The 22,175-nt window shown below is 48.5% G+C and overlaps 1 protein-coding gene across 1 annotated transcript in view; it reads left to right on the top strand.

Moving 5' to 3' along the window:
* Positions 1-3,566: 3,566 nt before the first annotated feature.
* Cabin1 (calcineurin binding protein 1) overlaps positions 3,567-22,175 on the top strand; it is a 58,019-nt gene continuing 39,410 nt past the window's right edge. The window contains exons 1-4 of the mRNA XM_041647533.1: positions 3,567-3,660; positions 6,719-6,901; positions 12,685-13,016; positions 20,358-20,471. Of these exons, the coding sequence (XP_041503467.1) occupies positions 3,576-3,660; positions 6,719-6,901; positions 12,685-13,016; positions 20,358-20,471 (714 nt within the window). The 5' untranslated portion in view covers positions 3,567-3,575. The remainder of the gene's footprint in view (positions 3,661-6,718; positions 6,902-12,684; positions 13,017-20,357; positions 20,472-22,175) is intronic.

Below are 22,175 nucleotides of genomic sequence, written 5' to 3'. Positions count from 1 at the left end.
TTGGGAGCTCAGTCCGGTGCTCCATTGTGGGTCTCTGTCTCTATCTCCATCCATCACCAGATGAAGGGTTCTATGGTGATATGCAAGATATTCGTCAGTATTGCTATAGGATAGGGTCATTTCAGGTTCCCTATCCTCAGCTGCCCAAGGAACTAACTGGGGACATCACCTTGGGCTCCTGGGAGCCACTCTAGGTTCAAGTCTCTTGCCAACCCTAAGGTGGCTCCCTTAACTAAGATTTGTGCTTCCCTGCTCCCCTATCCAACCTTCCTTTATCCCAATCATCCTGTTTCCCCAAGTTCCCCCCATCCTTCCCTTCTCACTTTTCTCTCCCCATCTCCCCTTAACCCCATCCCACCCCACCCCCCAAGATCCCAATTTTTTCCCCGGCAATTTTGTCTACTTCCCATAGCCAGGAGGATAACTATATGTTTTTCTTTGGGTTCACCTTCTTATTTAGCTTCTTTAGGATCACCAATCATAGACTCCGTGACCTTTATTTATGGCTAGAAACCAATATGAGTGAGTACATCCCATGTTCATCTTTTTGGGTCTGGGTTACCTCACTCAGGATAGTGTTTTCTATTTCCATCCATTTGCATGCAAAATTCGAGAAGTCATTGTTTTTTACCGCAGCGTAGTACTCTAGTGTGTAGATATTCCACACTTTCTTCATCCATTCTTCCATTGAGGGGTATCTAGGTTGTTTCCAGGTTCTGGCTATTACAAATAATACTGCTATGAACATAGTTGAACAAATACTTTTGTCATATGATAGGGCATCTCTTGGGTATATTCCCAAGAGTGGTATTGCTGGGTCCAGGGGTAGGTTGATCCCTAATTTCCTGAGAAACGGAAACACTGATTTCCAAAGTGGTTGCACAAGTTTGCATTCCCACCAGCAATGGATGAGGGGTACCCCCTTCCTCCACAACCTCTCCAGTAAAGGCTATCATTGGTGTTTTTGATTTTAGCCATTCTGACAGGTGTAAGATGATATCTCAAAGTACAAAAGTAAATCTTAACAGTTTTTAGTCTTGAAAGAAGTATGAGGGAGAAAATAACTTACCCTCTTTCATTTTTTCAAGTTTTTGTATTGCTTTGTTTTTTGAAGATAGTCTCGTGTAATCCAGGTTGGACTCAAACTTGATGTGTAGCCAAGGATGACCTCTACCTCTCCTAGTGAGTGTTGGAAATACAGGTGTGCTCCACCACATCTGGTTTCTGTGATGCTGGGAATTGAGCTTTGGACTTTGTGCATGCCAGGCAGAGATACTGCTGGCTGTCTTCTTGTTGTCTTCTCTTTCTAATCCAAGTAAGTCCCCAGAATCCCATGAGTAGGCAGCAGCCTTGCCAGCACCCCCTTCAACCCAACTTCCCAGTTCTGCCATGTCTGTTGTGCAGAACCTTTAACACACACACACACACACACACACACACACACACACACACACACATACTGCCTCTGCCAAGCGCTGTGACCTGTAGTTGTTACCACAGGACTCTGCTTCCATTAGCTGTGCTCATCTCTGAGGAGAGACCTGGCGCTCCCACTGCATCCTCAGGACCAATGGCAGCCTGGGCTCTGCCAGCTCTTAGAGGTTCTCATCCACGTGAGAGGTGTGGGGAAGGGCCAGGGAAAGTGCGTCCATAGGCCTGTCCCTCCTTGGTCCCTCTCCTGTGGCTGCTGTTGGCTGTCTGTTACTCCAAGAGGCTTAAGAGAGTGTTCTCAGTTGGGTGTTGCTTTCCAGTGGAGCACAGGCTCCATCCTGTCATCTGTTCTTGCCCACCCCATTTCTGTTGTAGTCTTGATTTGTGGTCCCCTCGTGTTGAAGTGTTGAGGGAGCATTAGCTCATTAGGAGTAAATACCCGTTTGCTTAAGTCTGCCCTGTTTTTGTAATGATCACAGCTGGGATTCCACCAAACTGGCAATTCCTTCAGGCCCAGAGCCTAACAGCTTGAGAGCCAGTGAACTGATGGGGCAGTCTGCCAGGGGGTGAGATCATCCTGGCGAGGCTTGCTTCCTGAAGCTCAGTGTTGGATGCACTTCTCAGTCAGCTGTGAATTCAGGGTGTTTACTGGTACCTGAGATGAGCTGGGCAGCCCTGGCCTGGCTTTCATGGAGACCTTAGCAGCAAGTACAAGGCCTGCCTTCTTCTGGAGGCATTGAGACCTCTCTGGCGTTGCCCAAGCTATCCATGCTCCCTGTCCAGGCCAGAGTGACTTCTTTGGGTGGGATAGATCACTGTGCTGTCATTAGTGTGTGTCAGGAAATAGACCCTGTGGAGGAGATCCCATGGTCAGGAGTTAGGAAACTAAAACTTGTGGTAAAAACATGAAATGGGGGCCTTAAGAGAGCAGTTATTCAACCCTTTGTGTGCAGAGTATCAGGAGCAGATCTGAGATTAGAATGTGGGCCTGAGATCCTACGTTCAAAGTTCTTCAACAGGGACTAGCAAGATGGCTTATCAGGTAAAGGCACTTACTAAGCAAGCCTGGTGACCTGAGTCCCATCCCTGGAGCCCACATAAAGACAGAAGAAGATACCTGGTTCCACAAACCGTCCTCTGACCTCCATATAGATGCTGTGACCCTCCTCCATATACGCACGTGCACACAGGCACACACATACCCCACCCCAATAATAACTTTTTTATTTGATACTGGAGACATCAGGGTCTCCATTTGTCATTCTCTTTCTACAGAGATAGCAGATGGGATGTCTGACTTAGACAAAGGGAGAAATGACTCCTGTATAGTGGAAACTCGGGTTTGGAATTTCTTCTGAGTATAGCAGGCCTGGCCTTTACCCTTATTCAGTGCTTATGAAGCCCCTGGAAGGAATGGGCGTGAGGGAAGAGCTCTCTGTCAGTATGAGGCAGCAGATCTAGTCAGCTCCCCACTTCAGCCTGGGTCTTGACCACGGCCCAGAGCCTCTGTTCTTACTGTGTCTGGCCAGTGGAAACGTATGACCTGCCACTTCCCTGGCAGTGGACTGGACAACGGTCTGCTGTGCTGCCCAAGGCCAGAGCGATGGAGCAGGTGGTTGAGGCTAGAGCTAATTTTCAGTGCTCCTCTGCCTGTCTCTGCTGGAGGCCAGTGTTTGGACCCCGGTTAAGGATGTGCACCTGTCCCCACTGCTGTGCGGCTCAGTGAACTCCGTCCAGAATGAAACTGCTGATGATCCGTTGAGACATTCCTGATAAATCACACCTAGGCTCTGAAACAGTTCGGTATGGATAATTAAACGGACATCTTTACTGTGTGCCAGGCACTGCTTCAGGCACTTGGTGGTTAATAAGCTATGTAGTTATGATGACAGTTGTAGGAAGTGAGCACGCTCCTTAGTTTTACATGAAGGGAAACCAAAGTGCACATTTCTATGCGAGGACACGAAAGAGTGGGATTTCAGCACTGACGGTCTGCCCTTCCTGAGTCCAGGCTTGCTACTCTGTGGAAACGGTTCCATCGTGTTCATGATTTGCCCACCTAATGGCTCGCACAGGTCTTCAGGATTGCCTGATAGGCGCTAATATAGTCACCTGTATTTGATTTCTAAGGTTCCGAAGGAAGAATGGAAGGGCCACGGGCACTGTCTGCCTCTGCCCCTGTCCGCAGAAGCCCTTGTGAAACTGACCTCAGCCATGATGAGAGGGCAGGTACTTGTTCGCCCCCTCACCTTCAGATATACAAACTATTGACTTCTGCTCGTGTATTATACAATTGTAGTTAGTGCCTTACGCCTAACGGACTATCAGTCCGTCACCACCAGCCTTCGAAAGATGCTGTCCTACTTGAAGGCAGTGTTGGCCTTGTGCTGTTTTACTCGTTTACTCTCACGTACTCTGCAAGGCTCCATGCCATGGCTGTCACTTCAGTTTAGTTCTTTGGCACAGTCTTGTCTCCTACTCATCAGTGCTGGCTCCACAGGTGCGTGACACCACACTAGCCATTTTCTAGCGTGCTTAATTCCGTTATACGGGTCTAGCTTTCTGTTTGGCTTCTTGTTCATTCTATCTAAACATATGACTCCTATTTGCTGATAATGATTTTACTCAGAGTTTGCTTATCTGAGAAATACCTTCGTTAACGCTTGCCTTTTAGGAAGTTATTTTTACTGATTAAAGAATTGATCTTGCCCCTCCTCCACAGAATGGGTGCACCAAAGATATTATCTGAGACATGCTTTCTGATCGGAAGTTTGTAGTTTGTTTGTTTCTTCTTCTTCTTCTTCTTCTTCTTCTTCTTCTTCTTCTTCTTCTTCTTCTTCACCTTATTTAGGGTTTTATTTATCTTATTTATTTTTACTTTTTATTTTTTGGTTTTTCTAGACAGGGTTTCTCTGTGTTGCCCTGGCTGTCCTGGAACTAACTCTGTAGACTAGGCTGGCCTCAAACTCATAGAGATCTGCCTGCTTCTGCCTCCCAGATGTGTGCTACCATGCATGGCTTCTTCACTTTTTAAAAAGATTTATTTATTTAATGTGTATGAGTGTTCTATCTGATGCCTTTGGGAGATTCCTTGGCCCTAGAGTTAGGGGTTGTTGTGAAACACCATGTGCTTGCTGGGAACCAAGTCTAGGTCCTCTGCAATAGCAACAAGTGCTCTTAACCTCTGAGTGTCCCTCCAGCCCTTGTCATTCTTCTTTGTCTCTGTGGTGTGTTTTGCTGAACTCTGTAAGATTCTCTGTCTTGGGTTTCAGCAGTCTGAGTCTGCTCGTGTGTGACCCCTCCATCAAGTGTAGAGGGGCCTTGCCCTGCTTATTGTTCTCTGAGATTCTTGGGGACTCGATGTCTTTATTTTTGGAAAGTCTTAATCTATGTGTTTAATTTTTCCATGCTGGGATCAAACCCAGGGTTTTGCATATGCTAGGCAAGTGCTCTGGTCATTGTCTGTTACAGTGTTTTCTCCTGTCTTGCTTTTCTTGTTTTTGTGCTCTGGTTAATGGATTAGATCATTCAGGTGCTCTGTGCTGCTTATCCACCGTCCCCCATTGGACTGTTTATACTTAACTAGTTTGTGGTATTAAGTTTTATTTTTTCTGTGTATATGAGTATTGTGTTTGCACAAATATGTATGTATTATGTATATATTTATATATATGCATATATATGCACAATATGAGTGCCTCCTGCCCACAGAGACCAGAGGAGCTGCTAGATCCCCTGGAACTGGCGGTTGTAAGCCTCTGTGGTGTGTTGGGAATGAAACTCGGGTCCACTATAAGAGCAGCCAGTGCTCTGAACCTCTGAGTTGTCTTCTCAGTCCTCTAGTTTCAAGTTTTGATCCTTCCTTCATCCCACTATGTCAAGTCTGCTGGAAAGCCCGACAAAAAACACCTCATCTCTGTTACTGTTTTTTATTTCTAGAAGCTGCATTTGACTCTTAAATTCCAGCTCATTTCTGAAATTCACCATCTGTTCATGGGTAGTGTGCAGGCTTTCCATCACAGCCTTCCCATCCTAGTCATGCTACGCAGCACATTAACTGTTGCTGTTTTAAATAGTCCGTGATCATCTCCGATTCTAGTTCTATTGTTTTGTCTCTTTACAGTATGAGTTTTGTTTATTAATGCATGTGTATCTGTCTTATAATTTTATAGTGGATACCAGATATCATGTGTAGAATCAAAGAAACTATCTGAAATCAATACATTTATTTCTGGAATAGATTTACGTGTTCTACCTCTGGGCCTTTGAGCTGGGTTGCAATTTGTTGCTACGATTACCTTCAGTGTGCTACCAGCTCCATATTCTCTCTCAATTGGACTTTGCTCAGCTTTCTGACTTTCTTCCACTTTAGGCCTCTGCAGGCTCTGCCTGCCTGCTCCTCTCTTCTGCAGTAGAGACAGCTCTGTTGCTTGCTGGCTGGCCTGGGGCAGAGACAAAAGTGGCTTTCTTCTGTTGGTTTAGCCTCAGACTTAGGAAGGCTCTGTGTCCCGCATCTCAGGGGTACAGCTTTCTTAGTGACCCTGTCTCTTCCTAGTGTTGGGTTTCTTGCTTTTTCTTACATCTAAGTCTTCCTTTTCCCTTCCCCTGTGTCCTGGAGGCAGCAAGGTTTGCCACCTGTCAAAGCTGGGGCTTTTGTCCTTTAGAGGAGAAGGGTCCAGATACGCCTCCCATCTTTTATAGTACAGCCTGCACCTCCTCCCTAGACCTTTATTCCCAGACATTGTCAAGCTTTCTGCCAGCTCTGCTTCTAGTGTTTCTCCTAGAGTACCTGTAGAGACTTGAGAAGATCCAGGGAGCGAGTACAACCTGCCTTTGTGTCCTTAAAGGAGTCTAGACTTTTCATTCTAGAACATACAGCTGCCTAAAAAGTTTTGCTGATTCGTTGCCGTTACCATTTCTCTTCTAATGACGGTGACTGTACCATCTGTTCTTAGCACCACAACTCCCAGCAGCACACTGGTAGCTTCGAATCTGCCGTCATAGGGATTTTCACAGTAGACAGTGCACATGGGGCTTTTCCACAAGAGCCAGTTGAGTTTGCCAGACCACTGTTTGTAGAAACTGGGGAAGGTTGTCCATAGAGATTGGTGCCTTTTCTGAGTGACTTGGGGCCTCTAGGGTGGGTTGTACTTAGCAGAGTTAGGATGGTACACTGAGGGGACCTCTTACAGGATGGTTCTGGGCCATTGGGAGCCTAGCCCTGGTAGACCCCTCTGTGCCAGAGGTGTTGTTAGTTCATGGTCCTCCCTTTTCCTCCCTCCTTCAGACCGAAGCCAGGACAGCACCGCTGTGGCCCTGTCAGACTCCAGCTCGACACAGGACTTCTTTAATGAGCCCACAAGTTTGCTGGAGGGTTCTCGAAAGCCCTTTGCAGAGAAGAGGCTATCTGGACTCAGTGCTCCAGCAGGACCAACTGGTAAAGATCTTCCAGGGCCCACAGAGGAAAGAGGTAAGAAGCCTGACTTGCTAATTTGGGCCTGCTTTGATCTCCTGGGGCAGTCCAGGAAGAACTGAGGTGTCTGTGTCCTGAAAAGCTCAGACTCAGTCTTGTCCCATCTTCATGCTTCTGCTTTTTTGCCTTGGGGTGTTAGTGGGGAAGTTACTTACTTTTCTGGTCCTCTGCTCTCACTAGAGGATAGGACTGGTCCCAGTGCCAAGTCCCAGGAACTGTGAGGATTAAATAAGGATAGTGAAGGTATTGGCACCAGCGAGGTTTGCCAAGTGTGCTTTGTGATGCTGTCATAATGTAGTGATGCAGAAAGCCATGCTCACAGCGTCGGTGGAGTGTGTTTGCCCCTGCCTTGTTGAACAGTTATTAGAAGAAGTCTTGGGATTCTGAATGTCACAAATATGTTTTCTTTTTAGTCTGAATCATATCAGACTTCTTGGGAAATCTGCCTTTTTTGGGCAGAGAGCGCTGATCTAAGCCTGGGATATGCCCAGCTCCCTTGGGATTCCCTAGGCAGAGCCCCACTTCTAAGTTTGTAGCATGACTATATGCAGGCTGAGGCATCCCTGGTGCCACTCACAGACTGTGACTAGTTGACCATATATTTTTGAAATTTCCTTTCTTGTTTAATGTGTGTGATATGTGGGCATGGGTATATGTGTGCTGTGGCACACAGATGGACATCGGCACAGGTCCACACTTCTGCCTTGTTTAAGTAGGGTCTTTTTGAGGTTTTTTTTTGCTGCTGTACCACAGGGTACCTGGCCCATGAGCTTTCATGGATTCCCCTTATTCACCGCCTGACTTGCCACAGGAACTCTGAGATGAAAATAGAGACTGTTGTGTCCAGTTTCACATGGGTTTAAGGAATCTCTATTGAGGTCCTTGTGCTTGCACAGCAAGCCCCTACCCATTAAACTGCCTTCCCAAGAACTTTCCCATTCTTGCTGTGGACATGCGTGTGTGTGTACATGCCCAACAACCCAGTCCCACATTCAGGTGTTCCAGGTCAGACACTGCCTTCTCAGCCAGCTGGATAGGAAAGCTGTTGACTGAGGTTTCTGTCCTGCCCGGTTCCTGCAGTTGTTAAGTCCCAAAGAAATCACATAGAGGTTGATATTAGTTATAAACTGATTGGCCCATTAGCTCAGGCTTCTTATTAAGTCCTTTTTTTTTTTTTTTTTTTTTTTTTTTTTTTTTTGGTTTTTCGAGACAGGGTTTCTCTGTAGCTTTGGAGCCTGTCCTGGAACTTCCTTTGTAGACCAGGCTGGCCTCGAACTCACAGAGATCCGCCTGCCTCTGCCTCCCGAGAGCTGGGATTACAGCCGTGCGCTACCACTGCCCGGCTCTTTCTTATTAACTCTTATAACTTATATTAGCCCATTATTCTTGTCTATGTTAGCCACATCGCTCAGTACCTTTTTTTGGTGAGTCAGTCACAACTTGCTTGCTCTGTGGCTGGGTCACGATTGCAGAATGCAGCTTCCCTATTCCCAGAATTCTTGTTGCCCTACCTATACTTCCTGCCTGGTTACCCTGCCTATACTTTCTGCCTGGCTACTGGCCAATCAGCATTTATTTAAAATATAAGTGACAGGGTACAGACCATTGTCCCACAGCAGAAAGTGTCATGGCTTTTCCTGTTGCCAGGGCAAGGAACTTGAGATTGAGAAAGAATGAGGAGTTCAGCCTTAATCACTACCCTATGTGGCCTTCTGAGTAGGCTGGATGGGGGATAACTTGCATACTCTGGGGGCTTGGGCCTATTATCAAGTTTTTATGTAAGTTAAGAGTTCCCTTGGAACTGTGGCAGTGGAGCCAAAGCCACTTGGAGGAGGATAGGACTCTCCCAGCTCTTTGTTCCCTGCTGACTATCCCTGCTGATCTTTAAGGAGACTTATCAGACTCACCTGTGCTTGGTCCTTATTAAGATAAGGTTAAAATTGGGTTTGGTGGTGCATAGCTTTAATCCCAGAACTTGGGGAAGCAGAAGCAGGTGGATTTCTGTGGGTTCAAGGCCACCAGGACTACACAGTGAGACTTTGTCAAAAATAAACAACAAAGTGGGGGGAGGGTGAGAAAGGAGAGAGAAAATGTTAGAACCAGGTATGGTGATATACACCTATAATCCAGTGCTCAAAAGGCTGAGTCTGCTGGATCACAAGTTTTATAGCAGACTGGGCTGCATAGCAAATTTTGTCCCTAAAAACCAGAAAGAAAAAAATACGGCCATTGCCTCACTTTGTCAGCCATCAGTATGCTCTCCCCAATCATGCTGACACTCTCTAATGGATATAAATACACGGTAGGAAGTGTAGGCTAGAAAGAAAAGATTTACCATACTCTGCCCGTCCTAACATAGCATTTCTGGTTTTAAAATATGATGATTTTTACTTTTGGACGACTGAGACTGTTCATCTGTGTTCTGTGTCCCAGCATGCAGGGAACTCCTGTGCGTGCAGCTGTCATCATGGACTCGGTGTTAGTTACTGTTCCCTTGCTGTGACGGAGGTCCAAGACAGGAACCCTTAAGGGAGGGTCACACAGTTCATGGGGATATGTCTACAGAGCTAGAGCTCTGTCCTTTGCAGTTGAAGCTGTGCCAAGATTTGGTGTGTCTCAACAGGTCACGAAAGAATAGACTGGGACCTGGCTAGCATTCTGCAAGGTCTGACTGCCCAGCATTCCTCCAGCTAAGCCCTGTGTCCTAAAGGTTCCACAGCTTCTTGAAATAGCTGTAAAGCAAGTGTTCGGACACATGACCTCTGGGGTACATTTCCCATCCAAGCCACACCAGCCTCCCTCTACCATGTGTGGGACAGGATCCTTCTAGACTGATAGAGAGTATGCTAGTATACTCCTACTACTCCTCTTCTACTCAGGACTTGGTTGGGGTGGGGCAGGGGCAGACAGCGCATTGCTGGCCATTGGTAAGGAATGTTAGGGTAGAACCAGAGACCATTACAGTGCCCAACAGGCATGAAATGATGTGTTCCGTATCCGTCCCTGCCCCGTCCCCTCCCCACTGGTTTAGGTAGTTTTTTGACCTTGAGCAGCAGTCAGCCTCCCCGAGAGAGCCAGAGCTGCAGGCCACTGTGTACTGAAGTCTGTTGCACTCTCCTGACCTTCCAGGCCCACTCTTCTGGGCAGCCCTGCTACCAACTTGCTGCTTCCTGCAGTCCATAGCATAAGATGCAGGCCCTTGGTCATACATTCGGTGTCTACTACAGCAGACTGGCAGATCCAGATCTCCCTCAGGCACTGGGTATTGAAGGGAGCGGGGTCTTCTCTGGGACCATGCCTATCTCTGAGCCATCTTCCTTCCCACGTTGTCCAGCAAGTGTGAAGAGTCCTGTTTCTGAGAGACTAGCTTCCATTCTTTTTTCAGAGGCTGGCGTACTTCACACTGGTCTGCTAGTGCTCAAGGAAAGGCTTTTACACCGTCGACTGTTTCATCTTTCTGAAGCTAACCTTTGCAGGAGTCAGATCTTCACAATATAGGCCTAGATTGTGAAGGTGGCAGCAGTGAAGTGTGTGTGTGTGTGTGTGTGTGTAGAGAAAAACGTCGCTTAGAATTTCAGCACTTAAACAAGCTCACTCTGAAGTATATAAACCCAGTGTGGAAATTGTCAGTAAGCCATAGAGTCCATGCAGTAAACACTATACCATGACCACGTGTGCCTACTCTCTGGTCTTATGAGTAGAGACTTAGTGGCATTGTCTATGGTGACAGCCATAGACTTTCAGCCATGTCTTTCTACCCTTCCCAGGAAACCCATTAGATAGAGCGAGTTCTCTCTGACAGACCTCTGTGCTTCCTAGAACTCCTGCCCTCTGCTAGCCTCAGTACCTACACCGTAAGCATTCTAAGTCAGTTCTTGCCAATGAGATCTAGCTTAGGCTGCATGGCACTGTGTGTTTTTCTCACCTTTATATGGTGGGATCATATCATCCCATCTTCATGCTGCTGGTGTTAGGTTAGTACTTGACATCCTGGCTGGGAAGCATCCCGCAGATTTACAGCTGTTTCTGACCCTCTTCCTTTATTAAGGAAGTGGAAGAGTCCAGTGATCTTAGGCCCACTTAGCGGAGGGAGTGCATGTTTGGGTGACGCAGTTCACCTCATTTTTCCTAGACCACTCAGGCCCCCCAGAACTCTGAGCAACTGAGTCAACTATCAGAGATTCCATTTTCTTTGGTCCTTCAGTTGTGTGTACCAAACCCTTTTTGGATTAATTAATTAATGCTTTCTGTAAAAATTGTGTTTCTGAGACTTTGTCACTGGGTGTTATCCCTGTCCCCTGCCCCCTGTTTCCTGCCTGGGGCCAAGGACTGTATTGTCATTTAGTTCCCATTGTTCCCACTGCTGGTGTTGAGCCACATTTGGAATCCATTAGAAACCTGACATGCTTGTGAGCAAGACGACAGCGGCCCCAGCTCTCAACTAGGGGTGCAGACAGCATCCTGAGCCCATGAGAGAGATTATACAGCATGGCGGTAGAGACTCTAGGATTGCTGACAGTGATTCTGTCTACTTCAGATGGTGGGGTGGGAGCTGGGGTGAGGTGTTAGCACTGTAGGACAGGGACAGATGGTAGGAGCTAGGAGAACAGGCCCTAGTAAGCTCTGGCTGCTGGGAGAGGAGGCGGTCTTGTGCCTTTCCTCCACAAACACTGCTTTAGGGTGGGGACACCTGAACGAGGAAACACTTGGAGCTCTAAGACCTGTGAGCAGAGGAGTAAGGTGGGAAAAGGCAGAGGTGAGTGTGTGTGTCCAACTGAAGTAGATGGAAAGGGGGTGTTCTGAGGAACAGAGGGGACAGAGAATGACTGCCTAGCCCTTCCCTTGGTAAGGAGAACAATGATAGTCAAGCTTGCCGCATACCTGAGATCCGCCCATTTATGCTGGTACTTGCTGTGAGGATAACTTGGAGTCTTAGTCCTTGTCTTCTTGACTTTGCCATATTAGGGTTTCAGCTACTGCCAGGCCTCCCTCGCAGTAGAGGGAGGGCTGTTGAGGCTCAACCCACAGTGCAGATTGTCTTCAGAATAGGTGGTACTGGCTCCTTCCCCAGGCAGACTATTCAGAATATGCCAAATGCATAGAGACCTCAGGATCGTGCTCCAAAAGCCACCTTGTCTCTTACTTCCTGGGCCAGAGAGTCTCTTCTTTGGGCAGCCAAGGAGGCTGTGCCTCAGGAGGGGTGGAGTGAAGCCATTCGTTCCTGCCATCTTGAGAGTTCTCCTGGTCTCTGCCATGCTGGCTGGGTGTGGAGGTGTTGGACTTGTCAAGCAGGCGCCATCCATAAACACGTAGCAGCACACCTGCAGTAGCCCAGAGAAGGGTGTTGGACAGGCTGTAGGCCGAGGTCCTGATACCAGCGGAACAGGTGTGTCACACTGCTGATGTCTCCTTCCCTCTGTGTGCTGCTTTCCTGTGTGCCTCGACCAGCCCTGATGCCACCTATGCCATACTCACTAAGTAGGAGCCAGAGCCCAGCCTTGAACTCCTCCTCTCTATAGCCTCTAGGCCCTCTGCTGCAAGCCACTGGGACTTCCCATGTCTTGGGGCAGGAACCTATGTGACCATAGCCAGTAGGGGGTTGAGCCAGAACCACCAGTGGGCCCTGTATCTCCCGTTGCTGGGTTGATTGCCCACCAAGCATGGGCATCAACCCAGCTGTCCCTGCTACCTCACTGAGGTGTCTGTATCATTTGTGGTGGACTGCTACCTAAAGAGACCTTAAACCACAATGACCTTCTCTTCCTTCTTCTTAACCATAGGAAAAATTGAGGAGTCCTTGGAGAGCACAGAGGCCTTCCGGGTTGTAGATCAAGGCATCCAGAAGCCTGTGGCAGATTCCTCAGCCTCTGCTTACATCCTCAGCAAGCCCCCGGTGTCCACACCTTCCTCGTGGGATGGGAAGAAGAGGGGTGACCTCCCAGGGGAGCCGGTGGCTTTTCCCCAGGGACTCCCAGCAGGCGCTGAGGAGCAGCGCCAGTTCCTCACAGAGCAATGCATCTCCTCCTTCTGCCTTTGCTTGAGCCGCTTCCCACAGCACTACAAGAGTCTCTACCGCCTGGCCTTTCTCTACACCTACAGCAAGACTCACCGGGTGAGAAGAGCCCTGAAGGGTGTGCATGGCCACACCAGCCAGACAGGGGAGGCTTTCAGGCAGAATAAAACAGCATTGGGGTTAGGACATGGCTAATTCATCCGAGAGGGGTGTGAAGAAGAGCTGCAGAGCCAGAGCTAGTCCAAAGTGTGGACTGTGTGCCCTGGACTACAGGTCTCCTTGCTGTCACCTTGCTCTGGACTCGCCTCAAAGGTACAGCTGCGTGAACCATCTTCTACCCCCTGCTTGGTGGATGTTGGGTGCTTTTAGAAAGCAATGGCTGTGCCCTAGGCTTCAGCACTCCTGAGGGCTTTCCAGTCAAACCATTTTTTCTGGCTTTTAGCATTGGTGGGAGGGCCAGAGTGACTTTCTTTTCCTTCGGTTGTTCCTCATTCAAGAAGTGACAGGGAGAGAGTTCCCTTGCCTCTGGTGCCCGTTCCTGCAGAGCTGTACTCTAAGGGGGTGCCGGGCTAAAAATATGCACATGAGCAAGCCAGGCAGCTTTGTTGTGACCAGCACTACAGAGAAAATAGCAGGGTGCACAGAGCCCCGGGTACTGCTGCAACTCTGCTAAGGCTGAGACCTGTAGTATGAGGGGCAACAGGTAAGGCTTGAGGGAGGAGAGACAGTGCCAGCAGCCCAGGAGAGTGCCATGTGGGTTAGGGCTAGGAAGAGCTAGAGTGTCCAGGTGAGCAGGGCATCTTATAAGGTCTTGCTGTGAGACCTACCTTCATGTGACCCTCCCAGTTCAGTCAGACTCTCCTCCCAGAGGCCTGCTGCCGCCCCATTGTGGGCCCCACTACATTCTTGTGGATGTTTGCAGAACCAAGTAGAGTAGTAGGCCAGAGAAATAGACCCTGACATGGTGCTAGTCACTTCACAGAACTCTGGGGACTAGGTGTCAGAAGGCTTGTCCTTGCAGTGACTGACATATTTTATAGCTTGGCCAACTTTCTGAGAGTACAGCAGGTAAAATTAGCCTCAGCTGAGCTGGGGCGGAGTCAGTCACATCATCACCAGTCTCTGTAAGGTGTGTGCCAGCCATAGTAGACTGACGTGTCCAGCTGCCTGAGACCATCTGCTGCCTGTTACACTGTTGCCCTTACTCTGAAAAGCTGGTCTCACTAGCTGGCCTGCATTTGGCAGTGAACCTCACCTCCATGCACCAGGTTTTTGTGTTCAGGGGCTGGGTGTTAAATCCCAGCCAGCACATGTCTCCCCTGCTGAAGACATGAGCTGCACATCTCCTCTGCTTTCATTCTTTCTAGTAACCTTTTCCCCTTGAGGAGCAGCAGAGCACGCGGTAAGAGCCTCCCAAGTCCCAGTGAGGAGATTCAGTCATCAGTCCCCTCCATATTCCCCATACAGCTGTGCTCAGACAGTTCTTGTTCCAATGTGCCTTCCCCCAGCAAAGGATGAAACAGAATGTGGGGTGCAGGATGGCGGGTATGGATTATCACTCCCAGAAAGGAGCAAGAAGAGGGTGCAGTAGGAAACAGACTGGGTTGCTAGACTGCCCTTCGAAGCTTCTATGTCTTGCTAAAGGCTTTATTTCAGTCCCAAGGGGGCCATTGTACAGAATACTTAGCATGGCACCAGGTATAATATATGCTGATTAAAGACTTCTCTTTCGCAGAAGGAGAGTTGTCAAAGTAGTGTTTGTGTCAGGATTAAGAAAATACAAGCAGAGCCGGGCAGTGGTGGCGCACGCCTTTAATCCCAGCACTTGGGAGGCAGAGGCAGGCGGATCTCTGTGAGTTCGAGGCCAGCCTGGTCTACAAGAGCTAGTTCCAGGACAGGAACCAAAAGCTATGGAGAAACCCTGCCTCGAAAAATCCAAAAAAAAAAAAAAAAATACAAGCAGACGGAGGTGATGCACACCTAACTGTCCCAGTCATTGAGAGGTAGAGGCAAAGGATTACAAAATCAGGGCTATCCTCGGTTACACAGAGTTTTGAGTTTTAGGGCAGCTAGGTTTTAAGAAACCAAAAGTAAAGAGAAGAGGGGAGGAAAGAAGACATAGAGGAAGGGGCAGGTGGGGGAAGGAAGAGACACAAAGAGAAACCATGATTCCATACCTGAAAACAAACTCTTAGGCCTGATACTGTTCTGGCTATCGTGTACAGATAATATTAATGCCGGAGCGTCTGGAGCATCAGGTTCTTCAGTTGTAGACCTTGTTACTCCACAGTCCTCCACTGTTGAGTGTGTCCCCCTATGGGTGATGTGTTTTCCCTTGTGCTCTTCCCAGGAATGATCCCCAGGTCATGTTGGTCATTCTGTGGTAGTTCGTGTGGTAGATCGGCCGAGTCAGCCCAGCCACATCCATTAGTTTCTGTGGGCTCTTCTCGTACCGAACTCCTAGATTGGGTTCCTTCATTTGTGAAAACGGAATGCTGACCATGATTCTCAGAGAGACTCCCCTGGGGCGGGCACTCTCTTCTCAATGTTAGGCCTCCTTTGGAGACAGCACTGTGGAATGTCGTTTGTGTCGGTTGTTTCCAGAACATACCAAGTATACTCTGGACCCCAACTGTGTCCCTGAGCTGCCTCTACTGTTGGAGGAGCCTTTATGGGCTTCGTTGACAGGCCTTTGCTGAACGCCAGTTCCCATCTACAACTTGAATGACAGGTTAGCACCAGGCTCTACTGAGCGGATGAGTTAATAACTTCCTGCTGCTCAGGGCAAAGCTCTGTTCTAGGGGTGAGTCTTGGATGCCAACTCTGCTGGCAGCTGCTTAGATGTTGGAACACAACTCAGTTGTAGCTGACTAATTCAGAAACATTAACTGGCAAGCAGTGACCTCTTTCCACACATAAGTGTTTGCTAACAAACACTTCCCAATGTGTGTATTTGACAGCAGCACATTTTGTACACAACCCGCCTATAGGCTTAGCAGTGGCATTTTCCTGTGGCCAGCTGGATTGTTAGGTGTCTGTCTATTCAGGGATCCAACAGGCAGCATGGACATTTAACTGCTGCTGATCCCTTTGGTCTTTCACATGTCACTCCAGGTAAAATCATTGCCTTGCTGTGTGTTGTGGAGCAGATTCTCCTAGGGACAGACCCAGGGTTTATGGCTAGGCGCTCTTGGAGGCCCAGGGCTATTTTGTTGAAGGAGTCTGCTGGTGGTACAGGATTGTGATGATGGGGTGGGTAGGCAAACAGCCCTTCTTTCCCATTACCCAGTCCCATCTCCTCTGCCCCTCCATCTCTGTAGTCACTGTACAGCACCCCACCCCCTTCCCCCATCCAATTAGGCCTTCTGAGGACTGTGCCTTGTAGAGTTGCCAAGGCTAGGTCTTCTCCTGGGGAATCTTTGATGCCTATATGTGGCTGCCCTCCATGTTGTATCAGGATATCTTATCGTTTGGGCTCCTGCCCTCACCAGTAGGTAGGGTCTGGGTGAAAGATGTCCTGTTGTCCTGGAGCCCAGGTCCTCCAATTTTTGCTGTAACTATTATAAGTATATTACAGTCCAGGGCAGAGAGACTGATAAAATGGGCCCTGGAGCCAAACAGCCAAAGAAAAATGGAGTTGGTGAGATACATTCCCAGTTTCAATAATACAGTAATAAAATTTGTAATCAATAATAGTGTGGGATGTTATTCAGTCTACCAATATGGATGAACCTGAGGATGTTGTGTTCAGTGAAATAGGCCAGCCACAAAAAGGCAAACACTGAGTCTGTGCAGGGGTGGCCCGGACAGAGCCTGCTGTTTTGGCCGAAGGCTTGTGTGGAAGGAACCTACTTTTTTGGTTTGATCACTGTTGAGACCCCACAGTAGTGCACATTCTGGTGTAGAATCTCCAAGGACCACTGAGCCCTGGACTTGCTAGGTAGCAGGCCCAACTGTTAAGAAGTATATTAGTCCTAAACCTGGGTATTCAGTACCTTCCTTTGCCCCATAGGCAAAATGCTGTTTTGCCTGGTATTCTCAAAATGTCTTGGGCCACTATGTCCAATAGGGTCTTAGCAGGCTTTACTTTGTGCTTTCTAGAATAATGTCTTAGCTAAGGTAAGTTCTTATTAGGCTAGCTGAGGCTAGCCTCAAACTTGTGGCCAGCCTTCTGCCTCAGTCTCACTGGTGCTAAGATTGCAGCACTCCTTGCTCAAATCAGGAATGCATTTCAGTATGCCTGCCTTTTGATTTGATAGAGTATTTGGGCCTGGGGGGTACAGAGGGAGTGAGACAGATTGCCTCATAAAGGTTGCTGTTTTCCCAACTCTTACTCCCACCAAGGGATGTAGATACAGAAGTCTGAAGGGGTTTGAACACTTTGCCTGCAGCATCTGTTACAAATAAGATTCTTTAAGCTTAGAAAGTAGAATGTCCTCCCTCATTGTCCAAGATCCATGAGTGGCAGACTTAGTTGTGTTTTAGTGTGTGTCTGGACAGGTTCAACATCATAACTGAGCAATTACCGTATAGAAGGCCATTTTGAGGAGCCAGGGATCAAAAGCAAGCTCTCAAGTGTGTCCATTGGTTATCAGGGGGTAGAAAACACATCTGCTGGCAGCTAGTGATAGGTCTGGGAGGAAATAAACTGGGTAAGGGAACGGAAGGGATGATGTGGCTATTTGGAAAATCCAGAGAAGGCCTTTCTGACCAGAGTTGTGAATGAAACGGTGGAGTCCTGAAACCCATGAGGAAGTTGCGAGTAAGGCTTCCAGGTGGATGGTAGGACTGCACCGCCATCTTGAGATGAGATCAGGCCTGGTACACAATGATGGATATGGAGGAGAGCAGAATCACAGGCTCCCTAGGGCCCAGGTAGGCAGTAGAAGTTGCAAGGACACTGTTGCAAGTGAGGTTAAAACCATCGCAATGTCGAAGGTGGGGGTTTGGGCATTGTGTGGCCTTAGGGTGAGAGACACTGAAGTATGGGGCAGACAGGAAGTAGCCTCTATGATTTGGAAACCTAGTAGAACCCAGTGACACTCTTTGAGGGTCTGAATGAAGATCAGGAACAAACCCAGGAGGGAGGAAGGATGCAGTGCCATCCATGTTGTCCCCAGAGACTGGCGGCCTCTTAGGGGCCATGCTTGGCAACCCCACAGGGCACAGTCAGGAAGTATCTCTACTTCACCGAATGCCTTTTTCATTGAGTAGTAGTCCCAGGAATAATGGGAGAATTCCCTTTTCTCTTCCATTCTTGGAAAGAGGGTCTTGCTTAGGGAGCTAGGGTTGTCCCGGAACTTCTGTTCCGCTTGCCTCCGCCTTCTGAGTGTTGGGATGGCAGTTTGTGCTGCAGCACCTGGCTCTTTATGCATACAACACATACTACTTTGATTCTGCTTTTTTAAAATTTGCCCCATGCACCCAAATTCTTAATTATAACAATTTTAATGGCCATACTACATTTTCTTGGTTAATAGGCCACACTTTATTTCACCAGCTCCATGTTAGGCTTTTTTTTAAACATGGAACTGTTTATCATCGTTTTTCTATTATTAAAAAGGTCAAAATTGATTCTAAGTCTGCTGGGTCCAGGATTTGGAGGCATTCATATCTTCACTCCCATATAGTTCTTGATGAGTATAGAGCAGTGGTACTCATGACTGCTGGCCTGGGAATTGGGCATTTGAATGTGGCCCACCCGTCGTTCCTACTGGAGCATTAGAGCACGGGCGGAACAGCGACTGAACGTTTTCCCTGCTCCTCGTGTGAAGAAGCATGTACTCCGTGCTTCAAAGCTGGGGACCAAAGTCAAAGGTAGAGCACTCTGATCTCACCCACCCCTACTCTTTGGGCCTCGGGTGGAGAAAGCAGTAACCCCACTGGTGTATTTATTCGCCTTAAGAGATAGCATATTCCCTTGGGACCCTGGAAAGGCCTGTGCATGCTAGAGGCAGTGGACATAGCCTACCAGCAGCTGAGCCTCGGAAAGAATGGCCTCTGCCTTTCCTTGGTGGAAGTTCCTCCTGGAGCTAGACCCTGTGCTTGCTCTCACTCAGCATGCCAGCTTCAAGTAGGAACAGGTATCTGGACTCAGCGGGTTCAGCCAGAACCACCTCCACCTACAAGGCTGCCAGGGGTCATGTGGACAGAGTGCCCTCTACCTGCTGTGGTTGCTCTCATGCTGGGCTGTCCACTGCTTCCCTGCCCCTCCTTGCAGGTCCGGTCAGATGATAGGGGTATAGTCTTACTTGGGCAGAGCAGCCTTGACTTTCTGAGGCATTAGCCTTTGGTACTGAGACCCAGGCCTTGCCCTTGAAGATACCGGACTTAGAGTCAGTGTTGAACTTCACTATCCAGCCTGCTGGAAAGTGGCTGTCTGCTGTTAGCTCCATGGAAACTCAAGCCTTTTCTGCCTTAAATGTCTTTTCTAGAGGTGCATACTTAAGACCTCACCTGTGCCTGTTGCTAAAAGATCTTCATTCTTGTGTGTCTCCAACCCTTGGCCACAGAGTCCTGAGCAGTTCTAGGAAACTCCTTGGTGGAGGGAGGGTGGCTCTTTGTAGAGGCAGAGCAGAGGTCAGAGGTTCAGTTGTCAGGCAGTGTGTATCTCACTTGGAGTCAGAGTTTCTACTTAGACCTAGAGTAGTAATGGCATGCAGAATGGGAACAGATGAGCATTTGGAGCTCCTGGAGTCAGAGTCTGGGTCCAGGACCAGGCAAACAAGAGGCTCAGGAGAGAACGTCGATTAGATGGGGAGGGTGAATACCGCAGAAAGGGTGAAGTGGTCATGGGTCCAAAGGGGCATGTCTAGGCTTCTCATTTCAGCCGCATACCCAGAGAGGGGAAGGTGTGGCCAGACGCGTGGTGGGAAAGGACTGATCTCTGTATGGCCTAGTGAAACAGTCTTAAGTCAGGCCTGTACCTGTTCTCCCTTCTGCCTCTCAGGACTCCTACATGGGTTCCAGCAAGAAGCCCCATTGCCAAGAGAGTCTGAGCCCAAGCAAAGCCCAGGCCTCTAAGGCAACTCTACTACAGGTTATAATAAGTAAGGATTCGTGATAAATGAGTAGGGTCTGCCTTTGGGGCTAATAGGGGTACCTAGTAATGTGTGGACACTGAGTCTACAAGGCAGATTTGTAGGGTTGGGCTAGCTGAGGGGCCCCTCTATGCCCACTGCCTTACGAAGTCTGAGGTCACATTCCTAAGTCAGCTATGGTGAACAGGAAAAAAAAAAAAATTACTTCCAAAAATGCATCCCACAACCCAGTGTTCAGAGCTCTGGTCCAGAGCCTCCTGGAGCTATAGGATCATTGTCTGAAGAACTGCTCTTGACCACAGTTTTTGCCAATGCAGCCATGAAGAAGGGACCACCTGCTTTCCCATGGGCACCCTGAGCAGCCCACACACTCACTTCCAACCTACTTTTGTTTCCCCAGAACCTCCAGTGGGCCCGTGATGTGTTGCTAGGCAGCAGTATCCCATGGCAACAACTGCAGCACATGCCGGCACAGGGGCTCTTCTGCGAGAGGAACAAGACCAATTTCTTCAACGTGAGTACTTTGCCTTGTTGATTTCTGAGGCTGCTTGCTGCCACTGTTTCTCACTAAAGCTGTGTGAATTGCCCCCCTGGCCAGGTGTTTACAGAGCTTCAGGTGTGTGGCATTCTCAGAGGGTAGACAGGGGGATACAGATAAGAGAATTCAAAACTGATACAGGGCTGTAATTAACTGAGTGACTTCTAGCAAGTCATTACTCCCTCTGGGCACTCGGGAGAGGCATGGATGAGCTCTATGTGTCCTCTAGAGGCCTGGGTGTTCAGGGGCCGTATGTGCAGTAGAGAAAGAGGACTTTGGGCTTGTAGCTCTGGAGCAGGTTCACCTCCCCCGTGTGATCTTGGGCACCGAGGAGACTCTCACTAAGGCTAACTCTACTACTTGAAAACAAGTTTTTCCAAGGTTGGGCCTTCAGTGCCCTTCCAGTCAGCTTTGCCATTCCTTGTGACAAGGAGCAGTGTTTTCATGGCTGGGTCATCATCCACCTTCCAGGGCTACCCTGTCTGCCTCCTAAAAGCCTTCTTCAGCACCTGTCAGCCCAGTCTCCCCACACGCACCCTGCCCCACCCAGGGACAGTGGGCTGTCGCTCCTTTCTACCTCTAGTCTAGGTCTTCTCCCCTCCACACCCCTCCCAGAGTGGCTGGCTCCCAGTTAGATGGACTTGGCAGGCCACACAGACCCTCTTAGTTTTTGTTTCTTCTCTGTTTCCCATGATGTTTTGATATTAGCAGAGAGAAATTTAAGGGCAGGGTTTGCCAACAGAGGTATTGACAGGCAGGAAGGTTGTGGCAGAGGCAGGTCTTTAAGGTGAAAGGCTGCCAGAGCCCTCTCTGAGAGCTGGTCAAGTGGTGAGGGTCCAGTTCCATGGCTCATCCTTTCTCCCAGGCTGTGTAACTTGTGGGTGAGGAGGCACTCAAGTCTAGAACCTTGCACCTACCCGTGCTCACTGTTGTCATTGATAGGCAGGTAGTAGGTGTCTTTGCTAATCAAACTACATGGTACTACAGAATCTGCTGTGAAAAAGGACACCCACATACCCCTTTGCCCAGACCTAGTCTTGCTCTTCTTTGTCCTGAGAGTCCTTCCAGAAGGCCTGCCGTAAGCCAGTGCATGTATCTACACGTGGAGAACAGAAACGTGCACAATTCAGCCCTTAGTGTGTGCTTGTTGTCTTGTTTTTTTCACTAATAGCATCTCTTAGAGAGTGTTTTAAAATATGTTCATTCTATTTATCATTTATTAAAGGGCTGGGGATCAAAGTCAGAGACTTGCTCAGGCTAAGCTAGTGTACAGTAATCTTTTTCCTCTGCCTGAGAAAGGGTCTTGCTATAGCAGGCTGCTACCTAAGCCTCAGTGCTGGAATTACAGGCCTGCTCTGTTGCATCTGCTGTTTTCTTGAGTCAGGACCTCTGGCTTAGGCTGGCCTCAGACTCACTGAGGAGTCAGATGCTCTTTCCTCTACTTCCCCAAGTGCTGAGCTTCTAGGCATTCATCCCTACCCCTACCTTTGATCACTCTATATAGCTGCCCAGTATTCAGGTGGATGCCCATCGTCACCCACTGGTGGATCCAGTCTTCCGTAACGTACATTGTACATTTGTGGGAGCCCATTTATAAGAAAAAGCCTGAAATAGAATTCCTGCCTGGGTTAATGTTTGTGGTACTTTTAAAGTATCAGAAGATACTGCTCTCCTAGATCT

Source organism: Microtus oregoni, unplaced genomic scaffold (genome assembly GCF_018167655.1).
Source record: "Microtus oregoni isolate MIOR12 unplaced genomic scaffold, Mior012 000183F_ref0000375, whole genome shotgun sequence".
NCBI classification, from domain to species: Eukaryota; Metazoa; Chordata; class Mammalia; order Rodentia; family Cricetidae; genus Microtus; species Microtus oregoni.
The sequence above is the reverse complement of the archived record's forward strand: the minus strand, read 5'-3'. Positions and strand labels throughout refer to the sequence as shown.